The sequence below is a fragment of the Lemur catta genome, chromosome 10, assembly GCF_020740605.2.
Source record: "Lemur catta isolate mLemCat1 chromosome 10, mLemCat1.pri, whole genome shotgun sequence".
Lineage (NCBI taxonomy): Eukaryota > Metazoa > Chordata > Mammalia > Primates > Lemuridae > Lemur > Lemur catta.
Window position 1 is genome coordinate 21,708,956 of NC_059137.1, and position 21,115 is coordinate 21,730,070.

Sequence of the window (21,115 nt, forward strand, 5' to 3'; positions counted from 1 at the left end):
TATTAAACCAACTTTACATTTCTTTTTTTTTTTTTTTTTTTTGAGACAGAGTCTCACTTTGTTACCCGGGCTAGAGTGAGTGCCGTGGCATCAGCCTAGCTCACAGCAACCTCAAACTCCTGGGCTTAAGCGATCCTACTGCCTCAGCCTCCCGAGTAGCTGGGACTACAGGCATGAGCCACCATGCCCGGCTAATTTTTTTGTATATATATTTTTAGTTGGCCAGATAATTTCTTTCTATTTTTAGTAGAGACGAGGTCTCACTCTTGCTCAGGCTGGTCTCGAACTCCTGACCTCGAGCGATCCACTCACCTTGGCCTCCCAGAGCTAGGATTACAGGCGTGAGCCACCGCGCCCGGCCCCAACTTTACATTTCTAAGATGAAGCCCACTTGATCATGGTATACAATCCTTTTTATATGTACTGGATTCGATTTGCTAGTGTTTTATTGAGGATTTTTGTGTGTATATTCATAATAGGTATTGGTCTATGGGTTTCTTGAAATGTCTTTGTCTGGTTTTGGTATTAGGGCAATACTGGTCTCATAGAATGAATTGGGAAGTGTTCCTGCCTCCTTAATTTTTTTAAAGAAGACTTTGTGAAGGACTGGTATTCACCAGTGACGCCATCTGGGCCCGAGTTTTTTTTTTTGTGGGTAGTTTTTGCTATTGTTGTTATGAATTCATTCTCTTTACTTGTTACAAGTCTATCATATTTTCTATTTCTTCTTCAGTCAGTTTTGGTAGTTTGTGTCTTTCTACAATTTGTCCATTTCATCTAAATTACCTAATTTGTTGGCATATGATTGTTCACAGAATTCCCTTATAATCCTTTTTATTTTTGTAAGATTGGTATTAATATCCCCTCTTTCATTGCTGGTTTTAATAAGTTGAATCTTCTCTATTCTCTAAATGTTAACCTCTTTTATTAACTGCCATAACTTTGTTATCTGTGCTATACTCCAGATTATTTCTTCAGATCTTTCTTATCATTTACTAATTATTTTTTCATTTGAGTCTAAACCTGCTTTTTAACCAAGTATATTTTTTATTTCTTAAAGTTCTTGTTTCATAGTTATTGATTTAGACCTTTCTTCTTTTATAATATAAGCATTTAAAGCTAATTTTTCTCTAAATATTGCTTTAAATTAATCCCACAAAATCTGATAAATTGTGATTTAATTTTCATTCAGTTCAAGATATTTTATAACTTTCTTTGTAATTTCTCCTTGGTCCATGTGTTATTTAGTAATGTGTAACTTCCAAGTATTAGGAACTTTCTAGTTAGCAATCTGTTATTAACATACATTTTAATTCTGTTGTGGACAGAGAATATACTCTGTATGATTTCAATCCTCTTAAATTAATTGAGACTGGCCCAGCATTATAGTCTACTTTTGTGAATATTTCATGTGAATTTAGAAAGAATGTGTATTCTGCAGTTGTTGGTTAGAGTGTCATATATATACCAGTTAGGTTAAGTCAGGTTGATGGTGTTAAGTCCTTATCCTTGCTGATTTTCTGCCTACTTGTTCTATAAATTACCAAGGGAGAAGTGTTGATATTGCCAATTGTGGACTTGCTATTTTTCCTTTAGTTTTTTTCATTTATTACTTCATGTTCTTTTATGCCCTGTTTTTAAGTACATACACACTTAAGATCTTCATATCTTCTTGATGAATCGACCTTTTTTTATCATTATGAAAGTTTTTTATTTATTCTTATTAAATTCCTTCAGTGGAAGTCTACTTTGATATTAATAGTCACTTGAGGTTTTTTATGATTAATGTTTACATAGTATATCTTTCTCCCATCCTTTTACTTTCAGTCTTTCTCAGTGTTTATATTCAAAGTCAGATGTGGACAGCACATAGTTGATTCTTGGCTTTTTTAAAAATCCAGCCTGACAATATCTCTCTTTTATTTGTAATGTTTAGACCATTTCCATTTAATGTAATCATCAAGATGGTTGGGTTTAAATCTACCATCTTGCTATTTGCCTTCTATTTGTTCCACTGGTTTTTTTGTTCCATTTTCCCTCTTCTTTTCTTGTCTTCTTTTGGATTAAATATATTTTTTACAATTCCATTTATTTCTACTTCAGGGTTATCAGCTATATCTCTGTTTTATATTTTTAGTCTTGCTTTAAGATTTGCAATATATACCTTTAACTTATCACAGCGTACCTTCAAATACTACAATATTCCACATATATTGTTGGAACCTTACAACACTACACTTTCATTCTTCTACCTATCCTTCGTGTATTACTGCAATGCAATTTTCTCTATACATAACATATAAACCTTGCAATATATTACTACTGGTTTTGCTTTAAATAGTCAATTATCTTTTAGGGAAATTTAAAAATGAGAAAAAATGTCTTTTATATACCACTTCAAGTATTTCCCATTCCTTTGTGAGACCCAAGTTTCCATCTGTTGTAATTTTGCTTCTGTCTAAAGAGCAACATATATTGTTGTATAGGTCTTTTGGTGATGAATTCTCTCAGCTTTGGTTTGTTTGAAAGGTCTTTATTTCACTTCCATTTTTATTTCCTCTGAGTATTAAAACTCTAGGTTGAATTTCTTCCTTCAGCTCTTTAAAGATACTGTTTCATTTTCTTCTGGCTTGCATAGTTTCCAATGAGAAGGATTTTTTTATCTTGTTATTGTTTTTGTTGAAAAAGTCAAAGATCTTTGAAAGAGAGTAAGTTTTTTACAAAAGTACATATTAACCCATATAGCTATCATTTCCAGTGTTCTTCATTCCTTTGTTTAGATCCATATTTCTATGTAGCATAATTTTCCTTCTGGCTGAAGGACTTCCTTTATCATTTTTCAGAGTGTGAATCTGTTGATGATAAATTCCTTCATTTTTGAATGTTTAAAAAGTCTTTATTTTATCTTCATTTTTAAGAGATACTTTCACTGAGGATAGTGAAAGTATTTTTCTTTCAGTAATGTAAAGAAATTACTCCATTGTCTTTTCATTTGCATTGTTTCAATGAGAAAGCTGTTGGCAAACTTATCTTTGTTCCTCTGTATATAACATGTCTTTTTTCTCTGGCTGTTTTTAAGTTTTCTCTTTATCACTGGTTTTAAGCATTTTGATTACTTCCCCCTCTTCCTTTTCTCCTTTCCTTCATGGATTCCAAATACATGTGTATGAGGCTGCTTGAAATTTTCCCACGTTACTAATGCTCTGATCATTTTTTAGAAATTCTCTTTTCTGTTTTTCATTTTGCATAATTATTGTTATGTATTCAAGTTCACATATTTTATTCTCTAATGTGTAATATGCCAAGCAAGTTTATTTTTTATCACACATTGTAGTCTTATCTCTAGAAGTACATTTTGGATCTTTTTTATATCTTCCAGGTCTTAACTTTATAGTTTCAATAACTGTTTTAATGTCCTTGTTTTCTAATTCTATAATGTGTATCAGCTCTGGGTTGGTTCTCGATGATTCATTCTTTAAGGGATAATTTTTCTTGCCCTTTGTGTGTCTGATTATTTTTGTTTAGATGCCAGACATTGTGAATTTTATTTCATGTTCTCTAGAAATTTTTATATTCCTATAAACATTCCTAAGCTTTGTTCAGGAACACAGTTAAGTTACTTGAAAGCCATTTGATCTTTTTGGGTCTTGCTTTTAAGATTTGTTGGGGGAGATTAGAGCAGAGTTTAATCTAGGGATAATTATTCCCCACATCTGATGCAAGACATTTCTGAGTACTCTCCTCAATGAATCCTGAGGTTTTTCCAGTCTGGCTGGTAAAAACAGATACTGTTCCTTGCCAGCCTCAGGTAGCTTCCTTACATGCAATTGTTTCTCAGTACTCAGTAGAATATTTGAGGGGAACTGTCTTTAGGTCTCTTGGGTTCTTTGTTCAGCTCTCTATTTTTGAGTATAAGTCATGAATTCTGTCATGACAACTCTAGCCACCTTGGTCTCACTGGACTCTCAGCTCCATTTTCCCAACTTGGTAGGTCTGTGGACTCTGCCTGGACTTTCCCTCCCAGCATCACAGACCTGTTAACTCTCTCAAGACAAAAGCTGGGGCACTCATAGGTATCACCTTTTTTCCTCTCAAAGATCACAGTCCTTCTTTGCCTGTTATACAGTACCTTGCAAAACATTGTTTTATATCTTTTGTCTGTTTTTTGGTTGTTTCAGGAATAAGGGTAAATCTGGCCCTCCAAATTGGCTAGAAGTGAAAGACTTAACTAATTATTTTTCTGCATATGGGTCACATGTTCCCATGCCTAGTAATATTTTATTAGCTGCTAAAAATTGTGAAATTTACATTGTTGAATTCTGGATTTTAGCATTTTATCAATGAATGTTGAAATTTCTTTCTAGTGTATTCATGTCCTCACCCTCCCCAAACTCTGATCTCTATCTCCCCACAACGCAGCCAGTTGCCAGGCTCTGTTCAGATTCCCTTCCCTCACTGCAGTTCAGAAATTGCCTCCAGGCAGAAAGCCTGAGAGATGACAGCACTCTTCTAACTTGTTTCCTCTGTCTTAGGGATCATGTCTTGTGCTGCCTATTCTGTCTAAAAGAGTTGTTTCGTATATTGTATCCAGTTTTCTAGCTGTTAAAGCAGAAGGGTAATTCTGGACCCTTTTATTCTCTCATAGCCAGAAGTGGAAATTTTAATTTATTTTCAAATCTGGTGGATCATTTTGATTAGTATATTGTTTATTTTTATGATTCCTTCTCTTACTATAAAAATTTCATACATAGTCTATAATCTACTATCTAAAGTCCTTGGTGTCTAAATCTGTTGTTTGTTTTTATTCACTCTCACTCATGGTAGTTTATTTCCTTGAGTGGCTAGTGTCTTTTTTTTTTTAAATGAGCACATATTTAGTTGACATTTATTTGCAAAAAGCCTGAACACCTACATTTTGGATGTTTCCCTTAAAAATTATTAGCATATGACTGTGGTAGGAGTCAGGGTATGCTACTGACCTAGATCCTGAGGATCCTTTCAGGGTCTTTTCCTTAATCAAGGATTCTTCAGTTCATCTACCTGTCTTCCCTTTCTTAATAATGTTATCAACATATGCCTTCAGGGAGAACCCTGCCTTGCATATGTGCTTACTGCTCACTGCTCCAGTTTTACCTCTCCTTTGTTTGGGGGAGGGGAGAGCTATGGATGTTTCTTTCCCTTTCTGCAAGAACAGCAGGAAGGCCTCTCACACTGCCTAGTGCACTATGCTGCCAGATGTGGAAACCTGGATTTCTTATTTTATCTCCTGTTGATTTCCTAAACATGTCACCCAAACTCTGAGATCTCACTTGCCCCTGGGCTTCAACTATGACCTCTATTTTCAAGACCTTTCAATATATACTTCCAGCTTTAATATTTCCATCTTGTTTTAAATCTCACATTCCCAACTGCTTATTGGACATGTCCATCTGATTTACACTGAATATAGCCAAATCAAAATACAGTATCTTTCTGTATTTTGGACATCTGCCTCCACATGTCCAAGATTATTTTTCTGCCATTCACAAACTTCAAACATTTCAAACTGGAAGGGATCTTAAAAGCTTATTTTAAAAATGGGAGAACTGAGGACCAAGGATATTAAATAACTTTTTGCTTATCACTTCCAACTAATTTCTCCAGAGTATCTCTTTCTTTATGTTCCTTCCTGCTCAAAAAACTTCAGTGGTTGCCCTTTTGTCTAACCCTTAAGATGCTTGCAGATCTTATGGTCAGAGTGTTCTCCCTATTGCAATAATCCCTCCCCCTCCACTGCAATAATCCTTTCAAATAAAGTCTCGCCTTAGCAAAAACAAAATTAAACCTCAATGACTTCCCAAAGTTCACAAGATTTTAGCTTTGTACTCATAAAAATCTGATTTTACAGTCTGCTATATTGATACATGATGCCTCTGCCATAGGCAAGATTTGTCCCAAATTTTACTCTTTCTCACATCACTCAGCCTAGAAAACTCCTGTCCTCACCTAATTCCACTAAAATCCTACCTCTCGCACAAAATATGGCTGAAATAGCAATTCTCTCTCTAGTTTTACCAAACTGAAATTAATTTATCTAACTGAATTTTTCAGGCATTTCTATTCTATAAATTCATAAAACATGTATTAAACTCTGCTTCGTACTGTGAATATGTTTTTTTCTATTTTATGCACTTTAAAAAGTTTCCCCAGGCGGACAGCAACAATTCTGTGTTCCCTGCAATGCTAAGCACAGTGCCTGGGACTTGGAAGCTCAGTGAAGTTGGCTGAAAAAGGAAGTAAACTCAAGAGTCCCTTACCTTGGTGATGTCCGTGTGATCTTTGAGCCCGTTGGTCATGCACCAATATCGCCACACATTCAGGGCGTACCGCGTGGCTTTGGTAGTATTTGGGCTTACTGCACTGGTACACAGATCATTCAAGTCATCATTAATATTAAATACAGGAAATTTGTTGAGCTTAGTAGAATAAGCTAGAAACAAAAACAATAAAAGCATTAAAATAATTTGCCATTCTCTTCTATAGAGAATTACATCTGGGGATCATGTTAAAAAATGAAAAACTCCTAAAAGATAACACTTTAAAAAATTTTCAGGTATACATATATTAGAATAAATAAAATAGGGAACAATATTTATAGCATGGAATCAAGGCAATAACCTTGCATTTAATCCCAACTATTTTGCCATACATAGTAACGTATGCACTAATGCAGTCATTGCAATAATAGACGGGGAAAAAAAAAATGAATGTGAAAAAACAAAGAATGGTCTATCTAAAATTTTCACTAGGAAAAAATAGCATTTCTATAATAATAGCAATCAAAAGATAGACGGAAAGAAGGCAGGAAGGAAGGAAAGAGAAAAATCACACATCCTTAGCACAAGAAGCACTATCATTTCTTTATAATATAGTCTTAAATGTCTTGAGTGCTATTATTGGACGCCTTGAATGCAATGGCAATAGCATATTTCTTTAATTCTTTTTGCAAGTTAATAGAGAGATATTTAAACCCTGATTCCACAACCCATCAACTACCTTCAAATTAGAAATGTAAGGCCAAGTGAAAGAAATATTAGGGAAAGAGGGAGGAATACTCCAGAGGGGCTCACATCTTCTCAGAAGAGAGGAATATATTTTAAATTGCCAGAACTACTTCAGATAAAGACTGGTTTTTCTCAATATGTCCACTTTAAGTGTTGGTTGCCAAAGAGACAACCTAGTCCATAACCATTAGCTGGCCTTTCTTTACACCCTGTGATTTGCTAAAACCAGGCTTAACCTGTTCAAATTGTTATCTTTGGATAGAAAAAAAAAATCAAGGCAGACCACCTCAAAGTATAAACACTGCTATCTAATAGCTCTGACCGTCTCTGGAAACTTTCTGTACTCAAACAAGGCATAACTGGCGAAGTCTGTGAGAAATGGCCAAATGAAAAGTTAATGCAATTACCAAGGTGATCTGCAGTTGGGTTTCACTCTACCTAACCCACCTCACCTTTCACTGCTCCCACTGAGGAGCTCCTCTATCCCAAGCCACCAGTCTCCTGCTGCCCCAGGATCCGCCTGCACCCAGGATACCCACACCGCACCGTCCCCACACATAGCCTGAGTAATCTCCACATGGTCTCAGTGACAATCAAAACACAGGCTTTTTTTTCAATTCCAAATCACTTCTTAACCTTTCCCACGCTAACCCAACTTCCTCATTCCCTCCTTCAATATGTACCTCACATTTGCTTTATTATTTTTTAACAGTGTGTTCTATTTGTGTCCACATTTTTAATTGGTTTGCATGCTCCTTAAGACTGTGTCTTTACCCCTTAAGTCTTGATCCTGCTCCGAACTGCTGAACACACAATCTGCTTTAATAAATGCAGGAGAGGAATAAACAACTCCTCGAAGCAACTGTGACATGTATAATAGGTATATTCCTCTCACCACCCCCGTTACCCTAGATAACTCCTATTATTTGTAGGACTTGCTTGATATTAATGACAGGATTCTAGTATATAATTTATTATTCTTATACTGAGCACTAATGGAATGTCTACTAAATGCCAAGAGGTTTTCCATAAATTATCTATAATCCGTAAGCAGGCCCATTGTTATCCCTACTTTGTAGATAAGGAAACTGAACCTCATATGTTTAAATAACTTCATACATTGACATATCCAATATTTACTGAGAGGCTCTCTCTGTGCCAGGCACTGGGCTGTTTAAGTCATGGAATTGGTAAGAGGAAGAGCCAGTATTTAGATCTGAGTTTCTCTGACTTCATACTCTGGTCACCACAGCAAAGGAATCAGATACTATAGAGATAAAATTCTCAGCAAAGAAGACAATTTAGATTACAGCTGGAAAGGAGGAATAAGTTCTTGGTGTTCTATACTACTGTAGGATGACTGTAGTTAACAACAATATATTGTAGCTTCAAATAGCTAGTAGGATATTGAATGCTCCCAACACAAAGAAAAATGTTTGAGATGACAAATATGCTAATTACCTTGATCTGATCCCTATACACTATATCTATCAAAACATCACTATGTAACCCATAAATACATGCAATTATTATGTATTAAAAAATTAAAAAATAGAAATAAAAAAGAATATAACTTAGATATTAGCTTCTTGTGTTTACGAAAAATATTCTGTTCTCTCAAAATTTACTTGTATTAACCTTCAATAAGAATAACTAAGTCTGATTTATTTTGATAACCACTATAGTTTCAAACAGGATGATTAATTTTTTTTTTTTTGAGACAGGGTCTCTCACTCTGTCGTCCTGAGTAGAATGCAGTGGTATCATCATAGCTCACTGCAGCCTCAAACTGCAACCAGTCCTCCTGCCTCAGCCTCCCAAGTAGTTGAAACTACAGGTATGCCCCACAACACCGGGCTAATTTTTTCTATTTTTAGTAGAGACAGGGTCTCGCTCTTGCTCAGGCTGGTCTCAAACTCCTGACCTCCAGTGATTCTCCTGCCTTGGCCTCACAGAGTGCTAGGATTACAGGTGTGAGCCACTGCACCTGGCCTACTGATCTTAATTGATTGTCTCTGGGTCACTAGTTTATTGCACCCAGATCTCTCCCTGGTATAAAGACTAGTCTATCTTTATAATTCTGTTACATATGCCTAGGGTTGACATATTTTCCATTTTTCCAGGAGTGCTCCAATGTGTCGTTTGCATGTAACTGTATTAGTGCCCCTTTTACTTTCTAAAGTATCCAGGTTTGAACAATAAATGATATGATTCTCCCTACGTGCCCCACCATTATAGCAGAGCCTCATATTCCCACTGGAAACATAAAGGGACAGAGGAGATGTAAGAAAATATCCCCTAGAAGTTTGAACTACTAAATTTTGAAATGAATTAGTCATAAGGATGAGACAGCTTCTTCTTTAGAGATCGGTCAGAAATGGAATTAATCTGTACATCATCAATATCATTTAAAAATTGCTTTCTTAGAATGGTAAAGTGATAGGTAGGAATGGAACAGGAGATTCCTCAAGGTAAGTTGAAAAAATATATTTTAAAAACACTTAATAGAAGAGCTGAGTATTAGAATGAACGTGGCTAAAAGGCAAATTAGCAACCTAGAAGAAATCTTTCCTACAGAGCAAAGTAATAAAAATATAAAAATTATGAAGGTAAAGTTGAGACACATGGAAGGCAGATCCAGGAGATTAAATATCCATCTTAAGAATTCAAAGGACAAGATGAAAGAGGTAATATATGAAAAGTTCCATTAATCAAAATAAAATTTGAATCTTCAGGGTATTAAGGTTCATGAACTGTGAAATAGAAATAGTGAAAGAAAACATACATACAAACATATCTTGGTGAAATTTCCAAAGTCTAGGAACAAAGAGATAATTCTACAATCTTTCTGGTAGGCAGACAAAGCCATCAACAGGCACTGGGCTGTTAACATAGTGACAAGAATCAGATTTCTCATTGGTGGTACCAAATGGCAAGAAAACCCAATGACTCAGTCTCCCCAGAGTTGTGAAGGAAAAGGACTACAAATGAAAAAAAGCATTACCTAGCTAAAATATAATTCAAGTGCTAGGGCAAAATAAAGACATTTACTCTGTTTTTTTTGTTTGTTTGTTTTTGTTTTTTGAGACAGAGTCTTACTCTGTTGCCCTGGCTAGCATGCAGTGGCATGATCAGAGCTCACTGTAGCCTTGAACTCCTGGGCTCAAGCGATCTTCCTGCCCCAGCCTCCTGAGTAGCTGGCTCACACATGTAATCCCAGCACTTTGGGAGGCCTACGTGGGAGGATTGCTTGAGGCCAGGAGTTCCAGACCACCCTGGGTAACATAGCAAGAACTCTGTCTCTACGAAAAATAGAAAAATTAGCAGGGCATGGTGGTATATACCTGTAGTCCCAGCTACTCAGGAGGCTGAGGCAGGAGGATCACTTGAGGCCAGGAGTTTGAGGCTCAGTGAGCTATGATTATACCACTGCACTCAAGGCTGGGTGACAGAGTGAGACCTTGTCTTTTAAAAAACAAAAGAAACAAACAAACAAACAAAACAAAAAAAACCAGAAATCAATGAAGAAAGAAATTTATAATTAAAAAGTAATGCAAGAGATGGATTTGACAAGACTAACAAAATTAATAAACTAACAAGAAAAAAAAAGAGAGAAGGCACAAATTATTACACCAGGAATGAAAAGAGGGTTATCACTATAGATCCTATAAATAGTAAAAAGATATTATAAACAACTTGATGCCAATAAATTTGAAAATTTGGATAAAATGGACAAATATCTAGAAAAGTCACAACTTACCAAAACCGAACAGGAAATAAAGTTTGAATAGTCCTATATACATTAAAGAAATTGAATCTATAATTAAGAATATTACAAAGAAAACTTCAGGTTCAGAGGGATTTCATCAATAAATTCTTCTAACATTAAAGGAACAAACAATGCCAAATCTATAAAACTCTGCTAGTGAATACAAAAGAGGGAATACTAGCCAATTTCATTTATAGGGCAGCATAACTTTTCTATAAAAATATGGAAGAACAATACAAGAAAATTATAGGCTAACTCTGGTCATAAACACAGACACAAAAATCCCTCACACAATCCCTACCTTATATCATAAACAAAAAACAACTCCAAATGGATTATGACCTAAATGTGAATGGTAAAACAATCAAGCTTCTAGAAGGAAACATAAGAGACCAGCTTTATGACTGTGGGGTACACACAGTTTTAAATAAGACATCAAAATCACTATCCCAAAAGTAAAGATTGATAAATTGGATTCCATTAAAATGAAAAACAGAAATTTATCAAAATGCACCACTAATAGTCTAAAACAACAACAACAAAAAAGGCTGGCTGCAGTGGCTCACGTCTATAATCCTAGCACTTTGGCAAGCTGAGTCAGAAGGATTGCTTAAGGCCAGCCTGAGCAACATAGCAAGACCCTGTCTCTACAAAAAAAAAAAATGGAAAAATTAGCAGGGCATGGTGGCACACACCTGTAGTCTCAGCTACTCAGGAGGCTGAGGCAGGAGGATCGCTTGAGCCCAGGAGTTTGTGGTTACAGTGAACTCTGATGAGCCACTGCGCTCTAGCCCAGGTAACAGAGCAAAACCTTGCCTCAAAAAAAAAAAAATAAATAAATAAAATAAAATAAAGAAAAAGACAAAGGAGGTGAAAAGGCAAGCCACATAGTGGAAGAAGACATTTGTAATACATTTATCTAACAACTTAGTTAGAAAAGAGATAGTCCAATTAAAAATGTATAAAACTTGAATGGGCCTGGCACAGAAGAAATATTAATATTCTAAGAAACATAAATTAAAATATACTCATTAAAATGTCTAAAATGAAAAATGCAATCTGTAAATATCAAGTGCTGGTAAAGATGTAGAGCAACAGGAACACTCTTAGAGGGTACAAGCATCAATTTGTACCACCACTTTGGAAACTAATTGACAGTATCTACTAAAGTTGAACATACACCTATTCTATGACCCAGTAAATCCTATACCTGAATATATACCCAACTGAAGTATGTGCAAATGTGTACCAAAAGGCATGTATGTATGAGTGTTCATAAAAGCATAATTAATAATAAATAGTCCCAACTGGAAATAACCCTATGTCCATAAACAATAATATGCATATGAAATTGTAAAATATTTATACAATGAATTATTATACAATAGTAACAAAGAATGGACTACTGGAATGAACTATATGCAACAACATGCATGAATTTCACAAACATAACGTTAAGCAAAAGAAGCCAGACACTAAAGATACCGAAAGCGTCCATTTATGTAATTCAAAAAAACACATAAAATGACTCTATGGTGAAAATATAGAGGTTACTCTAGGAAGGTAACAACAGAGAGCTTCTGGGGTTCAGGTAATGTTCTATGTCCTCCTCTGGGCAGTGGTTCCAGCAATATGTTGGCTTCATAAAAATTAATCAAGCTATACACTAATGATTCGTACACTTTTCTGTCTATATACTTCAATAAGAAAATTTTCAAAAATCCTTAAAAGCACATACACAAATCTAATAAATGAAGAGTTAGTCTGTTACACTATGTACCTGGATGTGAAGGCTCAATATTACAAAGATGTTTAATTTCTTCAAGTAATCTTTAAATCCAATGTAATTCTAAATAAAATCTCCTTTTTTTGTTGTTACTTGTCGGGTTGATTCTCAAGTTTAAGAGAATAAATGTATAAGGAAAGGAAGGAAATTTTGAAAATAATAACTGGGAGGCCTTGCTCTGAAAAATATAAACATGTACTATAACACTGCAATAATTTAAACTGCAAGTTACTGTTAAATAAGTAGACTAAGAGATCATCGCTACAGAAGAGAGTCCAAAATAAGTATGTGCACATACACATTGAGTATATAACAAAGGCTCTAATTCAAATTGTTGGGAAAGATGGATGTTTCAATAAAAGGTAGAATTAACTATCGAGTTGGAAAAGCAAAAACAAAAGCAAACGTAGATACCTATTTCAGATCATATACACAAAACACGTTTCCAAGTGGCTTTTTAAAAACGCTGTTCCCATAAAGATGACGATTTTCATGATTTTGGGAGCGAGGAAAGAAAGCCTTTCTTAACATGACATAACCCAGAAAGTATAAAATGTAGATAAACAGATAAAATGACAAAAAAATTTTAAAATTCTGTGCTAAATGAATTTTAAAAGACAATAAACATAACTAGAGAAAATACTTGTAAAACATAAAGTGGCAAAGGACAAAGGAAAAGCTCCTAAAATCAATAGGAAAGAGATAACTCACTAGAAAATGGGCCCCAGATGTGACTGGCAATTATTCACAGAAGAAATACAAATAACAAAAAGCATTAATAATAGTCAGGCAGTGTAATTTACCAGACTGGCAAAAATACAAAAAGGTCCATATCTAAATGTTAGCCAGGTTGTCAGGGAACTTGCACCCTCAACCAATGCTGGATAATGTGTGTACATCAGTACAACTTTTTGGTGGGCAATTTCAGCTAAATGCCCACCAAACTAGCTCAGTAACTAGCTCTGTGGGACTTTAAATTTTACAATATGAATATATTATTTTTGCAAGTTATAAAAATCACTAGGACTTTGGAAATGTATATGTAAGAGAAACGCATAATTTTTTTTATTTGGCCCAGGAATTCCTCTTTTAAAATTTACTCTAAGGATTTAACGAGAGAGGTGTACATAAATGTATGTGCAAGGATATTCTGGACAAATTTATAAAAGTGAAAGACTGTAAACAAATCCAATCCAACAACAGCACTGTAAAATAGATTTTGACACATCTATGCGATGGAAAACTATGTAGCTATATAACAATCCCCTTTCAAAGGCTAAAGATCTTTATAAACATACAAAATAGTAAATACATTTAATTACAATTTTTTAACTATATTTATGGAAGAAAAAATTCCAAAATAAAACACCAAAATGTTAAAAGTTCTTATCTATGAGTAATAAGAGTCCTATGATTTTTATTTCCTATTTTATATTTATTAGTATTTGCCAAATTATTCATAATGAATATTTATTTGTTATCTTGGCATTTTTAAAGCATCATAAATCTTACTAAAGCAAATGCTCGTTTTACTTCCATTTTTAAAACAATTCAGCCTGAAAAGATTTGCCATCAAATTTAGTGTTTGCTTTTAAAATTATCTTTTGAGATGATATATCACCAATATTAAGTATTTCATTCATATTAGCCATTTTAGTCACATGAAATCCTCTTGGAAAAGATTATGAATAAATTAAAAATATTTTTAAAAAGGAAACATTTTGATTTGTAGCTAAATATTACTCAATTTGAATTCTCATATTCTTTCCCCATCAAGGAAATAAAATTTGTCACATTTTAAATGTATAACTTGCAAACACATTCAAAGATGGGTTCCTTGTTGGTTAAACTATTATGAAAAGATAAAGTTATAACTATTTGTAGTTTTAATAAATCTAAAATACCATCATACAAAAATGCAGTCACTGTTTCTATTTGGAATACTCAGCTATGAGTAAAGACTGGTGGATTATTCAGACATGAAAGAAATACATTTGCACGTCTGCAAAATAATTGTGAGAGAAAACATTTTCAGATGTTTTAACATATTTTTTCATTATTAATTTTATTAAATTATTCATTAAATAATTTTAGTTACATAAAAATGTCTGAAATTAACCAACTTAGTTATAATTATTTTGAACCATTCCTATTCTGCTCAAAGAACACTGTCATATGTGCTAAATAATGGCACATGGAGAATTATAACTGACTTAAAAGATTCTCCCCAAAATAGTGAAGTCTAGAACACATCTCCTTAGCTTGGTATAACTCTGCACCTATTTAAAAAGCATCTGACAAGGACATTACTGGAGGTAAAGAAAAATGGCCAACAAAGCTCCACAGATAGACAATGAATTCATTGTTTGAACGGGACTTTCTGCTCCATTAACAAGCTTTTCAGGCCTGGGGCTCCAGGAAGCCTTTTATTCAATTGTAGGTCCTTTACTAAAGGGTTTTTGGTACCCTATGGGCTGTGTTTGAGCAGTCACGTGCACAAATGCTTTGCCTTCCAGGATTCACCCCCCCTCGGTGGTTAGGATCAACACAGCACATGGGATGTTTGGCTCAATATGCATTGACTATATATCCTGGGGCCAGTGCAGTGTCCAGGCCAACACAATTTTTTTCAAAAGGTAGTTGAACTTCTTTTTTAAGTTGTTTGTTGTAGCTACAAAAATCAGCCAGCTTTGCAGAAAACAATTTATTAAATGAATGAAGACTGGTCATCATACCCAAATATAGACAAAATACTGTGACTAAAGCATGCTCTCATTATAGAGACATCATTAACACTCATTAGCTGACTTTATTGGATTGCTTTTCTTATTTCCATAAGTTTTAGGCTGTACCAACAAATATCAAAAACAACAGAAAATTACACTACATTAGAGGCAAACATTATACACACAATGGAATAAACTACTGGGACATAAAACTAGAATTTTATTAGAGCACAAGTACACAGACAAATATGAAGCAAAGTGAGCTGATAAAGATGAAAACCTCTTAGTGTAAAAGATCAGTGAGCAGCAAAATAAAAATGAAACCAATAGTGTACTCTTAATGAAAAATGTTCTATTATTATTACAAATATCAACCAGATTAACTGACCAAGAGCATCACAGTCACACAATATATTAACAGAAGTTTCCCTCCATTTCAATTCACCTTTCTATTCTTTCTTTCACAAATTATTATTGTAGCAGCTTAAAAATGTTTTAAAATATGATTTGTTTGCAACAGGCACAGTGCTTTTCTTCACATAAATCAGTTAAAAGTCAAGTGGCCAGAGAATATATACAAAAATAACAATCTATCAAATGGGGGGAAAGTAAATGCAGCCTCAAAGAATATTTTTTCATAATTTTTTTCTAAGTATTAATTGTGGTTATTGTATTTCTAAACAGATGTTTAGTCTTAAATTATAGTGATCTTAATAAATCTATAGTGATATTAATAAATCTCTTTATTCCCAATTAACTTTTAAGTGACAGAGTAAAAGAAACCTTCAAAACATTTTAAAAATTTATAAGATGGAAGACCTTATTGAAGTTGAAGAGAGCATTCACTCTACTAAACCACAAAAGTTCTTCATTTTCACAGATAAATGAATCAACATGCTTCCAGTCCCTCTCTCACCAGGTTTCAGGCCTATGGGGTTACAGTTACATTTTCAGATTACAATGTAAAAGGTACAAACTATACTAACCATGGGGTTAATTTGGCAAATCTATGTCTATTTTAGCAGTGAGAGCGTTTAAAGTCATGGGGGATACTGGAAACTCCATAAATTAGAAACCTAATGAGTAAATATGTATTATCTGATTAAAAATTGCCCTGGGCAAAAAGGCCTTAGGAAAACATACAAAATGTCCAGAAGACCCAAAGATGGAAAATAAATCCAAAGGCAGGATTCAAATAAATGTGCCCACTGCTATCTAATGGAAATTGTTAATCATCAGGATATATCATGCCATCATCTTTGGTGTTCAAAATATAAAAGGAATTCTTGGTGCAAAGACTTTGCCTGAAAACCTCTAATACAGGAATCAAGAAATACTTTTGTGTGACTCTGGAGGCCACTGGACAAAGGCAGAACTTCTTTAGACCATACATAATTGAATTTCTTTTTATTGCTTTATCACCTCACTTAGTGGCAAATGTTTAAAGCATATTCTAGAAAAAAGGGTCACAGCTAAAATCAGCCTTTCTTTTCCTTCAAGCAAAGAAGTGGTAGGGGCCTTGATGAATTAGTTTTAATATTCTTAGAATTAAATCAGTAATTTCAGCAGAAATGTGTCCAAATACAGCTTTGGCTGTCGCTATGTATCTGACAGTCACACAAAAAGCCTCTCTATAATTCAGGAGATTATCCCTTTATTAAAGGAATCTTATAATTATAAGCCCATTGAACTGACAGAAGGAAACCTTGCATGAAGTGAGGAGTTTTGGCATGTTGGTGTAAAAAAGGCTCTTCAGGAAGCAGCCCGCTTTCTTTAACATTTTATGATAGCTTTCCCTCCCTTTTAAAAGTATAAATAAAAGTATAATGATATTTCCCCCATGTTGAATTTTAACAATGTACAGTAGAGTTAATCTGTTCACACAATTTTCTCTCCACTTTCAGAGTGTGTTTGGAATTGCTGAGGCAAGATGGAAACACCAGGAACCAAGCTAGACAGGTGGGCATGAAAAAATCCTGATGGTCATAAGGCAACCAAATACATTAAGTAAGTCCATGCAAATGCTGAATGTTAAAGTTGACATTTGGAACTGCGAAGCTTCAATGGTCCCTTATAAAGAAAATAAAATACTAAATACTCTTATTAAATGCAACTCAAACAATAAGCCACGGAAACCAACAAAAATAACGTCTGTACCTCATAGCACTCTGTTGTTACATTGTTCAGCTTAAAAATATCCAGATCAAGGGAAATTCTGCTGCTCTACTGTCATTCTATTGGATTTTTCTGTAAAGTGTTCAAGTATCAGAAGAAAAAAAAGATTCAAAACACCAAGGGAGGGAGCACTAGGAAAGTGTAGAATTGTTGCTTTCTTTCTCTTTTTGCAAATGTTTTGCTTTTAAAGAGTTGGTAAAGTGTGGGAGAAAAGCTAGGTCACTAGCCTGGAATCATATATATATATATGACACAAGATTTTCAAGTTTGGCACCACTTTGACAACTACAATATTTCCTTCTGTAGAGGCCACTAAGTGCTGGCTCAAAATGTTAAACAACAAAGTACATACTTACTCAAGTTACACATACAAATGTTGACAGGCACAGCCTTTTGACACAGTTTTTCAGTTTAACTACAGTAAGTGATAGCAGCAATGGTTAACAGTTCCATATAAACACCACAAACACACATTTGAAAGAGCACCTATAACAACATGCAAAATCTCAACAATGACATCACTTAATATTACACAATGCATAGAAATTGTAATGGTTTTTGGCAAGATGGGCTTCTTTTTTTTTTTGTAACAAATGCTTTATAAAACAAAGGTCTCTTGTTAAAAATGTTATTTAAAAAGTTGTAATATAATGGACTGTAGATATAAAAGTTCAGTTAGATAAAGTTAATCTGAGTGGATTAATAATAAACATGGACCTGCTACTTCATCCAGTATAAATAATCAATTATAAATTAATTTCTAGTGAAAGTATACTAAGATATTTGATTTATAAAATATGAGAATTACAGAAAATAAACAGGCATAAAAATCACTAAATACAGTATGCACAATTACTGTTAGGAGTCTATATTGCTGATTCCTATCTTCCTAATCCTATTTACCACAAACAAATAAATTATGTCAAAGCATTTTCAAAGCTCTTGTTGAAATGAATGCATAATGGTAAAAATGCTCTCTAATTCCAGTGTAATACTAAGACAAACATTAGAAATCTAGCAAAATTCAACATTCCATAAAAAGACAAATAATTACATTGTACCTTTTTTAAACAACCTAGAATTTGATCTTTTTTCAACTATGATCTTGTAAATGTAATTTGTAAAATAAAAATTGTGAAATTTTTAGTATTTATGCTTGAATTCCTTTTCAGAATAAGCAATACAGAGAAATACAAACAGTTTGTATTTCTATATCTTCCTGCTGTAGGACTCTTTCATTAGTTCCCATTTTTCCCCTTAGTATTTCTAAACAAATTTACTTCAGAAACATCCTAATTATGTTGACAGAAATTTGATCCTCTTGCCTGAGGGTATGTCCCAAACTTTCAAATATGAGTTTTAAAACTTTTCATGGACTAAAAAAGGATATTGTAGACTCCATTCAAAACCACTAATATAGATGCTATGCAGCTGGATATCCAAGTGAATACCAAATTAAACAAAAATTTACTTTCTAGTTCACTATTTATAACTGGATTTCATATACTTGAAGATTGTGGATAGTTTATTTTCCCTCCATAATTGAAAACTAAATATAGGCTGGGCATGGTGGGTTACACCTGTAATCCCAGTACTTTGGGAGCCAGGGTGGGAGGATGGCTTGAGGCCAGTTCAAAACCAACCTGAACAACACAGCAAAGCCCCCATCTCTACAAAAAAAAAAAAAAAGAGAGGAAAAAAAAGAAAGGAAAAAACCCTAAATATAAATGGGGTAGGCTAAGAGATATTTGTTAGAATAAAACAGCAACTATATTTAGAGATTATCCTATCAAATTTCAAAAGGAGAGGTTGCTAAAATCAAGATATAACACAATGAAAAGGGAAACTTCACATTCAAAAATAGGCTACTGGAAACTAGCAGTTTGAATCTACTTCTAATAGAAATTGGTGGGTTTAAAAAACAATTACAATTTGGAAAACAAGAAAAAAAAAATCTTTTTAACCCAGTGGAAATATAGGGTTGTTTTCCTCCCTAAACTTTAGGGACAGGAAGTCAGGGTGCCTAGGTTCTAGTCCTGGCTTTAATCATAACAGCGTAAGGCTCGAGCACCTGGGCATTCATCTCATCTCTCTGGGGATGTTCCCTCTTCTGTTAAAGAAGTGGAGATTAGACGTTTCCAATCTTATTTTATAGCCAGCACACCTGAAGGATGCATAATAGAGATAACAGCAGCTTAGTCAGTCTAGTAAGTGCCAACAAAGAAAGGGAGGGGCATGGGGAGGTGAGAATTCCTGGGGAATCTGTGTTTGACGATCTGTGTTTGCTGTTTCCACCTCTTTGCCCTCTCCACTCCCTCCCTCCAGAGGACATGGTGACCCCTATTCTTCACAGCACTGAAAATCACTGGGCTAGATGATCTCTTGGGTTCTTTCCAGGTCTAGCCCCTGTGACTATAATTCAAGAAAGGCAACGGCTTACATTAATACTCTGACCTAATTAATATTCTGATCAAATTAGGACTCTGACCTAATTAATACTCTGATTCTAATTCAACACATAGTTTACATAAAAACTCAATTTAGATGTACTAAATAAAATGCATCTTTTGAAAAATAATGCAATCTTTAGCTGGGCATGGTGGCTCATTCCTGTAATCCTATTATTTTGGGAGGCCACAGTGGGAGGACTATGTGAGGCCAGGAGTTCTAGACCAGCATGAGCAAAATATTGAGCCCTCATCTCTACAAAAAAATTAAAACATTAGCTGGTTGCATGCCTGTAGAGGATTGCTTGAGCCCAGGAGTTTGAGATAGCATTGAACTATGATGACACCACTGCACTCTAGCTCAAGCAACAGAGTGAGACCCTGCCTCAAAAACAAACAAAAAAACCCAAACCAGGTCTTTTGCTCAGCATTGGCAGGCCCAGTTAGTCAATTTACAAAAGAGATATTTTTGATATCTTCCTTTTCTCTGTTTAGAAAAGTGAAATCAGAGTTGTAGGTGGCTTATATCATCCCCTCTTTTCTGTTATATCACTAGAAATACACCGATCACCAACAGGATGATATCTGCAATGTATTATCTTTATCTCAGCTCCATTTGATGGCAAGGATCCCTAAAATTATGTTAGCTTCATCACTTTGCTTTATGAAAAGGTATGCACTCACATCATCTCAGCCAGATCCAAGAGGGAAGGAAAAGCAATGTTTGAATACCACACATTAAACAAAAAATAAAAACAAGAAACTGAGGATGCCATTGACAAGTGCATTTCTTAATAAGTAACTGTCTATCTGCACCATATATGGTAAATGTACAGAGATATATCTTGCATAAAGGAATTCTATTTGGGAAACATTTACTAAACTGATTGATAGAGAACTTTCGTTAATTCTTTAGTATTTATAACTATTTTTTAATGAATGAATCTTTTAAAAAATACCTTTCTGTAACAAATTATCATACATTCCTCTTGATTTTCCCCAGAAGCCTGGAAATTTATTTCTTCTATTATATGGTAGAGAGTTTTTATTCATAGATGCTAAGTATTATAGCTTTATTTTGGCTAGAGAAATAAAGATCAAAATACAGCTTTCCTATAGGTAAAGAAAACCAGTCAGAAGAGGGCTGATTAAAATCAGAAGTGTTTGTC

At 34.3% G+C, this 21,115-nt stretch overlaps 1 protein-coding gene across 4 annotated transcripts in view; it reads right to left on the reverse strand.

The window, feature by feature from the left end:
* Positions 1 to 21,115, reverse strand: part of KIAA1958 (KIAA1958 ortholog) — a 140,009-nt gene that overhangs the window by 6,356 nt on the left and 112,538 nt on the right. For all 4 annotated transcript variants that reach the window (XM_045563613.1, XM_045563615.1, XM_045563616.1 and 1 more), the window contains one exon: positions 6,297 to 6,469. In XM_045563613.1, the coding sequence (XP_045419569.1) occupies positions 6,297 to 6,469 (173 nt within the window). The remainder of the gene's footprint in view (positions 1 to 6,296; positions 6,470 to 21,115) is intronic.